The sequence below is a fragment of the Empidonax traillii genome, unplaced genomic scaffold (genome assembly GCF_003031625.1).
Source record: "Empidonax traillii isolate 1590-97213 ecotype Southwest subspecies unplaced genomic scaffold, ASM303162v1 scaffold482:size1200881, whole genome shotgun sequence".
Taxonomy (NCBI): domain Eukaryota; kingdom Metazoa; phylum Chordata; class Aves; order Passeriformes; family Tyrannidae; genus Empidonax; species Empidonax traillii.
Window position 1 is genome coordinate 1186410 of NW_020955675.1, and position 13606 is coordinate 1200015.

The following is a 13606-nucleotide window of genomic DNA, read 5'->3' on the forward strand; positions in this document are numbered from 1 at the left end:
AATTAAATCTCATTTTGCTCTTCAGCTATTCCTCTGGGTGGGTAACTCTATCACTGAGAAAAGGCAGTGAACATCAAGGTCATGGTAATGGACCTGCAGAGAGCTGGAGGAGTCTTTGAGATGTTTCAGAAATACATTTCGTTCCCTCAGCTCATCACATCCCATCAGCAGGGCTGCTGGGTGGGATACTTTGACAAGAAAAATAACAAATTCCAGGCACCCAACGGGAAAAAACAGTTCAGGGATTGGATGAGGTGGCAACATCAGCTCATGGTGAACAGACCTGGTTATGGGCAGGTTAAACTAACCCTGCAGCTCAGCTCAAGGTGTACATTCCCTGACAGGTATAACCCAGAACATTAAACCCAGGGGAGACTGTCCCACCCTTTCTCCACCTCCCAAACCCGCTTTCATCTAGGGCAGGTGAGGGTAGAGCTGAAAAGAACTGTCATTCCATCAAATTAAAGGGGAAAATGATCTGGAAAGTTGTTTGCAGATAAAAACGTGACTTGATTAATCTATTTGTTCTCTTTATTTGGCAGAAACCTAAAACCAAGTTTCACGGTGACTTTAACTGCACTAAAAATAATAGCCTATTTATGCAATTATCTGCATGTACCTGGCCATTGCCTCAGGCCAGTGAAGTGAGTACAAGAATATGAACACAGGCTTTTTTTTAATTTTTTTTTTTTTTCCCCCCCAGTTCTGGTTTAGGCCTCCTGCACGGAAACCATCAGCTTGTAGGTCTCAGCTTGCCATCAACATGTGCAGGGGGCTCTAGAGCTGAGAGAGCAAACCAAAGGCAGCCCACAACTGTCTTTGAAGGGTTTGGGCAGAAGACAAGAGTGACACACACACCACAGGTCATTCTGAAATGTAACTTAGGAATCTGGTGAGCTATGAGAGGTCTTTGTGCTATGAGAGGAGCACCTCAGTACTTCTATCTCTGCTGATGAGCAGAGTACTAATATGGGCAGTCTCTGGAACAATACTGCCTTTCCTAACATCCCACCTCCCACCGCTCCACAGGCTGCCCAGAAGCAGGGGTTTGGACCTGATTTCAAAGGGAACACAAAATAATTTTTTTTTTTTTCTTTTAGACTCCAAAGGTTCATTTCAGGCAGTTCTGGAGGCTTGTTTAGCCTCCCAGCTGTGGATTTTGATCATTCTGGTGAGTCAATATTTCACTGTGCACCATCCAAGGCACTGAATCTCAACACTGTCCCCACGAGCAGCAGGTGGGTGCAACATCAGCCCAAGCTCGAGGTTCCACAACTGCCTTTTGAAGGTGACATGGCACCAATCCCTCCTGAAAAACCACTTAAAATATTCTTCTTTTCCAAGGTAGTGTTTTGAAACTTAAGAGGACAGATCTAAACCCTTTCAACAGTCTACTGAGAGGCTCTGGCTTGGGTCCTACATTGCATGGCCAAGTCCAAACACCCCACAGTGCCCCGTCCTCTGGTTACCCTTATCATCCCACAGACCCATCTTTGCTCCCCAGAATGCAGAAAAAAAATGGCCCATTACTGCCCCAACCCAGACAAAACCAAGACAATAAGGAAATAGATCCCTTCAGTTTTGTAGTCCTTTATTATTTTTTTTTAAGTTGATCCTCCCATAGTAATGTACTGAAATGCGTAACAGTTACATTGTACAAAGCATTTAAAGAAAGTACCTCAACTTGCCGATTATTTCAAAATGAGATTATAAACAAAAGGAAAAATAAATCTGGTCCCTCACTAAAGGCCAAAAAAACCCCAAAAAATAACTGAATACCTTCCGTTCTTTCTTTATCTTTTTTTTTTTAAAACATAAATTTGGAACACTTCATCTTACAAATAGGATTAACATGAACATAACATCACACAAGCTCGCAGACAACCAGCATAAAATATTGGGTACAGTTTTTTTTTAATCAGAAGAATCATGCTTTCATGAAGAAATTATAACTGTTTATACAATCGAATCAATTTACTGTATTACAAAAAAAAAACAAAACTAAGTCGCATCTATTAGTTATTTAGTTCATTAAAAGGCAAAAAAAATAAAATAGAAGAGGAATGTAAGAAAATTTTCAACACTGTTTTGCACTCCCATATACAAAGATCAGTTCACCTCACTTTTTTGGAAGTACATGGGTGCCTTACATCATAACGCAGTGGGGGACTGGAGCAGTGCTGTTTGTTACAGGAACAGTGCTATTGTAATCAACAAACAATCGTTTGCCAACAAATAAATACATGGTACACACAACACAAAGAAGAAAATTAAGAGGGTAGGGGGGAAAGGGAAACAATACAACAAAATAGTGACATGATTGTCGAAAATTAAAATCTCCTTACAATGATTCGAACTAGTGGTGCTGTCGATGAACGCGGTGCTTTCACGGAATTATCTGGATGATTTAGCTTCTTGGAGTAGTGAACATTCATAGTTTACAATATACACAAGCCTCTTATGTATTGTTTCTCAGAGTCCTTTCTTTTTCTGTCTTTTTTTTTTTTTTTCTCCTTGTTTTTCCTTTTTTTTTTTAACAATGCAGTTGAGAAGGCAAAAAGAATTACGGAGAGAACAAAATATTCCCTGTTACTTCTTTCTACATTTACGATGGATAGTGTGCATTTGATAGAACTGTTTTCTTTCTTTGAAGGGCTAAAATGCATAAAGCTTTAATGAAGAGATTTGTACATAAAAGCAACTGTTCCCAATCCTGTGTCAAACTATCTTATACAAAAAGAAAATCAATTCAGTTCCTACTTTAAAGGAGTGCCCATGTGTGTATCAATGCAGTCTTAACCCTTCTGCCCCTGCCCCTCAAAGCCGGGTGAACTGGAAGACACTTTTTCCCGGCCCCGTTTACATAATCCACTGAAACTTTTTTTTTTTTATTTATTTTTAAGTCGCATTGATCCTCCAGAAGTCAGCAGCTGCCTTTGCTGTGCAAAAACAAAATATTGAGAATAAATAGTTTCTTTTCTTTTTAAAATTATTCAGTTTAAGGTCACCGGACTTTAAATGAGTGACCCTGCAGATTTATAAGGCATTCTGCTCAGCAGTCTTTTTTAAATAGTCATACATGAAAAGAGCCATGCTACTGGGTTGGACTTGGTCCCATTCTCGGCGCGGCCTCACACTGTCATACGTGACTGATGGACTGGATGGCGCTGGATTCCGCGGCCGCCCTCGCCATACTGTGCCACATGTTGGGAGAACTGTGGGATGCGGGATGAAGGGAGTCCTTGTCGGAGAGAGAGAGCATCATGGCGTACGCCTGGATGGGGACAGGAGGAGGACAGAGAGGTCACGATGCCGCGGCGCGGATCTGAGCCTGGACCGGTGCCACCCCCCCACCCCGTCGGGGCATCGCTCGGGCTGCAGCCACCGTTCTCAACTCATTTTGAAACAAAGTGAAAATGCATTAGGTAAAAACCACTGTCAGCCCTTTCACCGACACTTTTGACTCGCTAATAGTAATAATAATTTCTTCTTTCATCTGGGTTTCACAAAGCTCTGAGAAACCTTTGATAGTAGACAAGGTCCCAAAGTCTCCTTTGCCTTCAGATTCTTGGCACAGGAGGCTCTTTTCAAGAGCCTGAGGAATCACACTATCCCTTGGCTGGTTCTATACTTCACCGACATCTCCTTTGCTGACCTTTCCTACATGCATATTCTGCAGTTTTTAAAACAGGAATCTTTTGGAGGGGCTAAAATAACCCTCTAAAATGTTTAGGGAAATGTTTAAAAAATATTTCAAAAAATTTTAAGAAGTAGCACTAGGATGCAATTTTAGTCACTGCTGTTTGTAAAACACACAGAGGACCTTAAGGTGGTAACATCCAACAGGGTATAAAAAAAAAAAATACCAGAAAGCCAAGCCAGCCAGAAGATCGAGTCACACCCCTGGGAGGCAGCAGCAAAACTCCACAGCATCAGAATAACCACACTGGCTGTCTGAGAGCAGGGTGTGGGGCTAGTTCTTACCATGGCATTTCAGTGGGTGGCAGACAGGAACAAAACCAGCAAATAAAGTTAGAAAAAAGTATGCAAATCCTCCATTCCCAGGGACCCAAGCACCCTGTCATGTCTCTGGGGGGCAGTGGGGGCACAGGGGGAGCTGGGGTAGCCTGAGGTTTGTGGATATGGAGCACAGTCCCATCTGACTAACCTGGAACAACCCTGTCTGCCACAGACTAACAGCTTAATCCTGTGGGTATCTGGTGACAATAACACTTTAACTGAGTTAAGCTTTTACCTGGGATTTGGATTTCCTGTACAACGGTTGCTTGAGGTCCTCTGGCAGCTGGGAAGCATTGAAAGCTGCCAATTCAGCTTCACTGTATTGATTTTCTTCCATTTTCCTCATTTTGAGGCTATCTGTGAAGTGCCTTATGTGGTCCAAAGCTGAAAGTCCAGTCTTATTATACTCCTCTTCTTTATACCTACAAAAACACCACGGAGGTTTTAATGTCAATTCAATGATCCTCTCTGTGTTCCCTTGTCTTCTCAGATTTACAGATCTGGGCATTTTCCCCCTTTTCCACATTCATAAACCCCCTTGGCTCCTGGAACAGTGATCCTGAAATAAAAGGAATTCCCTTTTCTGTTCTAAAGAAAGGGAGGGAAGTGGGAGTGGGGGAGGGAGAGTTTGTTCCTCTCCTGGTGTCCCCACAGCCTTTCCACGAGACCACTGCAAGGGATCCAGGACGGTTCATGGAGCAGATAACGTCTCTCCCATGAAACTGTCTCACCCTGTTTCCTGTCTCACCCAGAACCCGACAATAGTTCCCCCCCAAGCGCAGTTAATTTTCCTAACAAGGGCTGCAGACTGCACGGAGAGGCTGGAAGCAGGGCTGGTATTGACCCAAACACCGACGCACGTTGCTATTGTAACTGGGAAGTCGGCTACTCCAGACCAGTTCCCACGGCACAGTTCGGGGTTGGCATCCTTGTATGGCTTATTGTTTTTTATTCCACGCATCGGGCACGCCAATACTCGGAAGGAACCAACCTGCCAGGGGAAGCTTTGCAGTTCATGTCCAAAGTACTTGTTTCCTCGTAATCCTCCTCCGGAGTCCCCTCGTGCATGTCACTGGTGACGGGCTCTTTGACTGCCTTCCCTGCCATGTCGCTCTCTTCGTCTTCTTCATCCATCATTACTTCATCTTCTGCCTCTTCATCATCCAACAAATCCGAGTTCTGGCTGGCTACCATGGCTTTTTCATCCTTGAAGTGGCTGCCATTCATTCTGAAAGTACCAAAACAAACCCGAGCTATCAACACAAATCAGATATGAAAGCTCCTCACCAGCAGACTCTTGGAGGCAGATCTGAAAAGGATCTGTCCCAGCAGAATAAAGTGATTTCTGTATTTTATATCTTGCTTAGCTTCAGACATTCAGGCAGCACTGGAGAAAATTCCACTCAAAAATCAGTGGGATGTTACAGCACCATCAGCATGGGATTTTCCTGCTGCCCTGCTAAAACTACTGTTCAAGCAGGGGTATGTTCAGATATCCATTCCAAATTTTCTCACGCATTATTTCATCTCATGTTTCCAATCATACATGTAGTCTGGGCAAAACAACTCACTGCCTTTTAACAGGAGCTGCAGGGGCCAAGAAACGCTGAAAATTGGATCCAGCATTTCTAAAAAATGACATCCAATACCACATTCAGAGTTTTAAAGTCAAAATTACATGCATAATTAATTTTGCACACTACCACCCATTTGGAAGCCATGCAGTTTCACTGAATGTATGGATTTCACACATGGGAACCTAAGGGACTTGAGCTGAAGACCCAAAGAGTGGCCTGCAATACCCCTCCATGCTGAATTATGAATTAAGATTATGAACTGATTTGAAGGGCAAGAAGTAATGAAAAGAAAGGTCATACAGCATTTTAAGTGCATTTATTCTTACTAAATGAGTAATTGCAGCAATACACACGTGGAAAACCATTTGGCCAAGGCGCTGTAATTACGCTGTCCTTTGCTTTCAGACAATGACTTCTCTTAACTACTTCCTATGGGATTTTTATCGAGGACATAACACCCACGCTGAAGAAGGGGTTCGTTTGGTGATGGTCTCAACCCTGCAGGATTCGGAGCATCTGCACTGCATCCACCACATGAGATGGGAGCTAAAGAAACTCGGCACCACCACGTCAACAAACGCCCATCCAGAGGTACTCGTGGCATGAACGGGATGCACTCAGTGGAGCCCCCTGAATTCGTGCTACCACCGTATCTGCTCTGCCACATTATGTAGCACAGAGGCCTTGATTCATCTATTGTTCTCACTGTGCAAAAGGTCCTTAACTCTTCCAGGAATACAGTTATAAAAATGGAAACGTTATTGTCGGCACGCAGTTTGTTTCAGACTCCGTGTGCTTCAAACTGCGTGGAACAATATGGGATACACCAAAAGCTGGAGCAAGATAAGATGAGCCCTACCAGCCTACTTGGGGTTTAATGTGTGACTTGTTGCTGCAATGCATGGACTTTCTTGAGGAGTGCGCGCAAGCAAAGCTGGTTTCTTACACAACAACATCGTCTTCCTAAACACAACAGTTTCATCTATTTTCCGAGCAAATTCCAACTAATTGTCATGAGTTTAGTAGTGCATTTAAAAAAGTGCTCTAGGGAATGGTCTGTCTTTATAGTGGTATCAAAAAAATTAGAGGTTGTGCAGAGCAGGGAGAGCTGAAGCAGCCACCCCCCTCTAAGATCATCAGAGCAGTATAATTTTTATCATCTTTTATTTAAATAGGCAGAAATAAGAAATTGTTGAGCACAGTTTGGGCTGCCAACGTGCTTGTTATGCTCAATTGAGGCTCCTAGAAATGAAAGGGAGATGGACTCCAACCAAAGTAACAAAAGCCATGTGATTAAGAAAACAGATTCTCTAATTATGCTTTCAAATGCAGCAATTTGCCAGGGATAAAATATCCGTCAAGAGTAGTCTTAAGTGCCAAATTTAGAAAGGAAACACTGCACAACCCAGCAACCTTTCCACTTTGCCGACTTCCTGTCGGAGGACATGTTGAGACCAGATGTGCGAGCAAAAAAATCCCAAACCCTCATTGCCAATCAAGATGGAATGAAATTTGAATATGCATGTAATCACTTAATCCAATACTCTTGTGGAAATTGTGTTATGTCCACCATTTTTATCCCTTCACAAAGGCATGTGGAAATTGAGAAGACAGCGAAGTTTGTCACCGAGAGTAAGAATTTTTTGATGTTGATAATGAAATGCCAATTCAAAAGGGCAAATAATGCATAATGCAACACCAATCCCAAAGAAATATGTGGGGCTCATGTGCGTATCCACCCCACAGCCTTTTCTGCTTAGCTGTACTTTTATTAGCTGAAAATATTTAGAAGTGGTCTCTCTTCTGGTAGTTCAGAAGGATTCAAACACCCATATACTTAATAAATCTTAGTAGAAAAAAATTCTCTCACATGCTGGAGCACTGTGGACTACCAGTGCCTACCCACAGCCTCACGGGCTTTTGGCTAGTCAGCATCTTTCTTGGGATTGAGTTACTTACGGGAAAGGACTTTCAGTTACAACCTTTCATTTGACCCAAGAATTTAGCTTAGTCTACTTTATTAATTACACATTTATATTGCACTTAAATCCTAAGGCTTCATACATTTAGCCACAGGATGTAGAATTCACCTGTTCTGCTGTGAATGCAAAGTGAAGGAATTTTTCAACAGACTTAAATGAACGATGGGAATCTGAAACTGCAAGGGGAAATGTGTTCACAGACAGAACCTTCAGTCCAGCATCTGCCACCTGGAATATCTTCATGCATGATGGGGAGAGAACTGACACATTTCTTTCCACAAGACACCAATATGACCACTGAAGCAACCAGATTCTAAAGTAACTCTGGCTCCAGACATCATCAAAAGCGAGAAATCAGGCTTAGTCTGCAAAACTGGAAAAGGAGCAGTGGCACCTTCTGAATGCAGACCAGACACAACTCACCTCTCCTCTGAGTTTCGGGGGGACTGGTTGTTGTGGTTGCTGTTTCCAATAAAATTCCTAATTTCTGTGAAGTAAGAGTCTTCCTTGTCGTCAAGGATTGCCCCTGTGCTTTCCAGTTCTGAGTGAGGTGAAGATGTTGCAGTACCTTAAAACAAAACATATGACTTCTGTTGCTGCTCTTTTACATTTTCTATATCTAACCATTTAAATCAAAATGAAATCGAAACTATGGTTAAAATGGGTGAGAGCCAGAAACAGTTGGTCATGGTGATCTATCAGCTTTTGGCCATAAAACCAGCAATTAGAAGGGAAGTATATTACCCATGGGCAGAGGTGGTTTCCAGCCAAAATGACTGGCTGCACTCTGGGTGCCATTTCCATGGTTTATAATCGCTTTTGCCAGGTATCTATTTCAACATCTCCCTCCTGTCCCTTGTGATTCAAGGACTGTCAGTCAATAACTGTCTTTCTTAGACCAATGGCTGACCTGAGCAAACAGAACATCATTTAAGCTACTAATTATGCAGATCTGCTTATGGTATGGATCACCCAGGCTCATTAGCACTGAGAGAGCAATGACAGATGTCTTTCTCTGAGCATCAGGGAAGGGACAGCTCTGGACTCACTGCATGCACCTGGTTATTTCTAGAGAGGGGAAATGCAGACTGGAAGGACTGCAGAGAGGTTTTCACTAAACTCTGCAGACACCCAAACCAGAGCAATGACATCCCCTCCGAGCCCCTGCCTTCGCTGCTGCTGTGCGGTGACCGATTTGCTCTGGGCCTTGAGAGGCACCATTACCTCCGTAATAGCCAGCACTTTTCAGCTCCTGACAGTGGGAATACTTTAGAAGGTGCCAAGAAAATCTTTCAGAGTGCCCCCCGAGACTCTAAATCTAGGACTCCCATTGAGAGCCGAGTGATTGCGGCGATGGGATTAAACCGATTTTCCCCAGCCTGTTCTCAAAACGTGAGGGTCGGCTTAATTAAAACCAAAAGAAAGGACATCACCCAGTGGTCTTAAGTTATACAAGGGGAGAGTTTACGCTGGGATTTTCCAAGCACTTTAAATGTCAGCAGAGCTTAGGCACTTGCATATTTTCCAAACCCCCACACTCGTCGGAGCGGGCGGCGCCCATTGACACCCGGCAGCACTGACAGCTGGACACGGCACACAGGGCAAACTGGGGATGGCAAAGACATACATACCAGACATGTTCCCGTTCTCGTGCTTCTTTAGGTGTCTGTCAAGATTGGTTTGTTGACCAAAACACCTGTCACACAAGTGACACTTGAATGGCTTCTCTTTATTGTGGATGTTGCGCACGTGTCTCTGCAGGTTAGAGGATATGCTGAAGGATCTGTCACAGTATTTGCATCTGGAAAAAAAACAAAAAAACAAAACAAGTCGGTAGAAAAGGGTTTGTTAGTAGCTGGAAATGTAAGATTTGTCCTAAGAGAAATGAAGCAACTCCTGGGCTCAGTCTCAGTAGCCAACAGCAGTTCCTTGGTCCCTACTGAGGCACAATCCTCCCTGAAATAAAGACAAATTTTGGCTGAATAACCGGAGAGTTGTGCTCTTGGAATGGACACTTCATTTCTGTGGTTGGTTTTTCAGCTTTAATTCACATTAGGCTTCATATTTTAAGTACTGCCTTTAGGAGTAAGCATAATATTTCAGAGTTAATGGTATCAAATTAGCTATGGTAATTGAGTCCCATGTTTTTAAAACTGTTGCACGCAAAGTTGGGAAGTTTGAAAACAGTAGAGCAATAACTCTATTGTTTCATGTGCTGCCAATACAATACAATTAAACACTTTTGGAAAAAACATGAAACAGATCTCTTCTAGTGCTCAAATAAGGTAAAAAGGGCTATTTCTTTTCCTATTCTAAATTATACTGTGTGATTAAATCTCTTCTTGAGGAATTAGCTTGCTCGATTGCTAATCCCAGAGGAAATTTGGTTATCTTGCAAAAACCAGCAATAAACAATCCCAACCTTTAATACTGTGCCAATGTGAGTAGTTTAGTCTATCACTCTGGTACCAGAGGCATCAATTTTCATACTCTGTAGCGATTTGGAGTCCCTAAAGCCTTTACTGTATTGCTCTTTAAGCCATTACTAAGTCATACTATAACTATTCCAAATTCTCTGGCTGGCAAGTAGCCAACAGTCTTCACCACTTTACTTTTTCAATCTTTTACTTCTCCTGTGCCTCTCTTACGCTTGTCAATGATGTCAAGTTTTTTTTAGTGCTGAAATCGTCCATTATGCTACTAATTGCTTGTGGCTTTTATGCAGTGGACGGCTTTAACATGCATCAAGACCTTCCTTCAATAAAATCAGATGTGAATCTCATTTCCCAAAGCGACTGGAGGCAAAAAAACATATTGTTTCCTCACAAACAATGAGCTTACTCTGCTCTTTACAGCTCATAAAATGCAGAAATCTGTGCATTTGTTTTACTGGAACATGAACTGGCCTCTTTCCAGTTTAAATTAGTCTTTCATTTTCAATAAGGTGAAGCTTCTATACACATGTCTGCATGTGACTGTCCTGGATTCAGTATCACACACATATTCTTATCAACAGGAGAGTACACCCACACGGGGTTTTTGGTCAAGCAGACCTCAGACAGGATCCAGATTAGGCAGGAAACAAATAAATACAGTAACGCCTTTGCAACCGGGACCTTTCAGAAATCACATGATTGACAAATCACCCAACTACAGGCTGCAAATAACACCGCAGAACTCTTAAGAAAAAACATTTTTTGCATGAGAAAATATGCCCATGAGCCCTACTGGACATCGTTTCAATCGCACCGCTTCAGCAGTGCCAGCCATCCCTCCAGCAAAGGCAGAACTTGTGGACAGTGCTGGGGAGCTGCCTCAGCCAAAAGAATTTCACTACCTAGGACCAAAAATTTCCCCCTTCATGCAGCTCCAACGCTGAGTACCAGCATCGAATGCACAAAGCGACCAAAATGCAATGGTGGGTCATCAGTGCTAAGGAGGAAGGGCTGGAGATGGCCCAGAAAGGATGTTGAGCACCCATTCCCTGGCTTTATTCATAGAATCCTGGAATACTCTGGGTTGGAAGGGACCTTAAAGACCACTTGACAACAGCGCAGACAGGGGTGAGGGCACGTGGTACCTGTAGGGCTGCTCTCCAGTGTGCGTCCTCAGGTGGCGTGTCAGGTTTGCAGATCTCGGGAAAATCTTGCCACAGTATCTGTGATAAGAGAAGGTTTGATAAGACAACACGACCCTCAATGGCTTTGTCCCAGTCTGGGCTGCACTGGATGCACGGCCCCAGGTGGAATCATTAATATATGGTACCACAGGCACTGCTTTGGTGTAACAACAGCTCAATAAAAGCATCCAGCAAATGTAAGGGATTGACACACACACATGAGAATGGGACTGGAACCGCTGGTACCAACCAGCTTTGCTTGTGCACAAGGGAGGGATATATGGCAACACGGCGATTTTAAAGATCACCCCAAGTTTCCAAGCTCACTAGGTGATTATCCGCTTCGTTCAGATTTGGAATCAAGAGAATCTGTTATTAAAGCCCTGGATTTCTGCCTCCGGGTAAGCAAATTTCAAACCTTTCAACCAATTCTACATGTCAGCAAACGTGACACCGTTCTGTGCATTGAATAGGATCAGAGCAGACAAGACTCAAAGACCTAATCCATCAAGGTATGTTTCTATAACAACATGTCTTGAAAGAAGGTGACATGTTTTCAAAAAGATCAGATAAGCCGATATGCCACTGTCAAACGCCTGCACGTTCTGGAGATGATATAGAGACCTAAATAATGCAATTTAAAAACCATTCTCCAAACTCGATAATATGCCACAGGAAAAATAATGGCCAAAAGAAAAAAATAATTATTCGGAGTTCTCCCCCTTCATTCAAGTAAAATATTAATATTCAGTTTATAATTGGCTCATTCTGTTAAGGACACTGAGCCCATATTTTGATGGGGACACAGCACACACAGCACACTCTTAGGTGAATGAGAGTGGTGGTTGCTCCACGCGATGACTTTGAAGATTGCATCCCCTCACTTTTTACCATCCCATTTATTTTTCCACAACGTGATGTATAAGCCTTCAAAATACCCACACAGCCTAATTCCACTCTCCTTGACAAAGCTCCCATTCATTTTGGGTGCATGTTCAATGACTATCTTCATTGTGGGTTGTTTTTTTTTTTTTTTTTAAGTCTGTACACACGAGTCCTAATAAGTCATGTATTTTATCACCGATCCCTTTGGATATTAAAACCAGAAGCCTGAGAGAAAACACGTCTGTAGTTTATGATCAAAAAAATCAATAATGAAAGCACACTTTCATATATGAAAGCAATGAGAAAATTTTTGGGGAAAAAAAAGGACTGTTTATATAATAGTTTCCACCTCATTTATCAAACCGGTATGATACAGGGAATACTCTTTGTTTCGTAACACCCACAATTTAATAAATAAGAACCGCCCAGGAAAAAGGCTTTTCGTGTTCTGCTGGGCACAGAGAGCCCTGAAAAGTCTCACTGTGGTGCCTGCAGGAGACACCCTAAGCAAGTTCTGGGGATTTGGGGAGCAAGTTTTACCTGCAGGTGTAGCGCTCCTTGCCCTTGCGCAGCAGGGTCTCGGGGAGGGCGCTGGGCGGCGCGCGGAAGTTGAACATGGACGGCACCGACTGGATCAGCTCGCTGGCCTCGGGCTTCAGGGCGCTAAAGCTCTCCAGCTTCTCGGCCATGTTCTCTATGGCCGACATCTGCAAGGGAAAGGGAGCGCAGAACCCGTCAGGGTAAATCCCACCGCGGCTTTCTGCTCTCACCAGGAACCCGAAACACCGGGAGCACAGACCGGGCAAGTGAAAAGAAACAGGGAAAAAAACAGCCAACAGAGAGCTGAGGTCTCAAAAATCACGTTAAGTGAGGCTGTGGCCAAGATGTCGTCCCACTTGGAACAGTGCCACCTACAGCGGGTGCTGTCCTAACTGCTATAATGGAAAGCTGCTGCCACACAACATCTAAATCAGCCAGTGTTCACTTCTTTTTAAGTCCCAGTTTCTGTAAAATTCCAGTTTTTGCTGTCCTGTCTTGAGGGTGTATGCCTACAAGTCTCTGTGTCCCATCTACTGAAACCACTGGTCATTTTGACCAGATCAACAGAAACAAGAACCGAATTCCTACATTTGTGGGGTTTTTTTGGTTTTTTTTTAAGGACTTGCAGAGGACAAATATTGCAGAGGAAACCTTATGAACACCGTAGCTCAACCAAGGGCTCCGACAAGCCAGATCCAGAGAGGCGCCATCAATGTCTCAGCCACATCCAACCCTTCAGGCCAGTTTTCCTGCCCATCACAATCAAAGACCATGAGATAAACACACAAGAAATGAAGTTCTGGTGAGTCTGGTGCTCTGTATTTACATTACCTGTTAGATGTCCATCCTATTTTTCTACTACCTCTTAACATTCCTGCTCTGCCTTTAGCTGCTTGTAAATCCTCTGTGCTTTGGAATGTCTCCACCCTTGATTAAGCTGTCTGTAATTTGCAGGGAGTGAGGATTAAATTATTTCTGGAGAA

The 13606-nt window shown here is 43.2% G+C and overlaps 1 protein-coding gene across 1 annotated transcript; it reads right to left on the reverse strand.

Annotated features, from left to right (window-relative positions):
* Positions 1 to 1574: 1574 nt before the first annotated feature.
* On the reverse strand, positions 1575 to 12790 carry MECOM (MDS1 and EVI1 complex locus; the record flags this gene model as incomplete). Its single annotated transcript, XM_027896141.1, has 7 exons — positions 1575 to 3274; positions 4256 to 4442; positions 5012 to 5248; positions 8003 to 8147; positions 9211 to 9380; positions 11160 to 11237; positions 12624 to 12790. Coding segments are annotated over 7 exons (1119 nt in total), but the record flags the coding sequence as incomplete, so codon positions are not given.
* Positions 12791 to 13606: the final 816 nt, after the last annotated feature.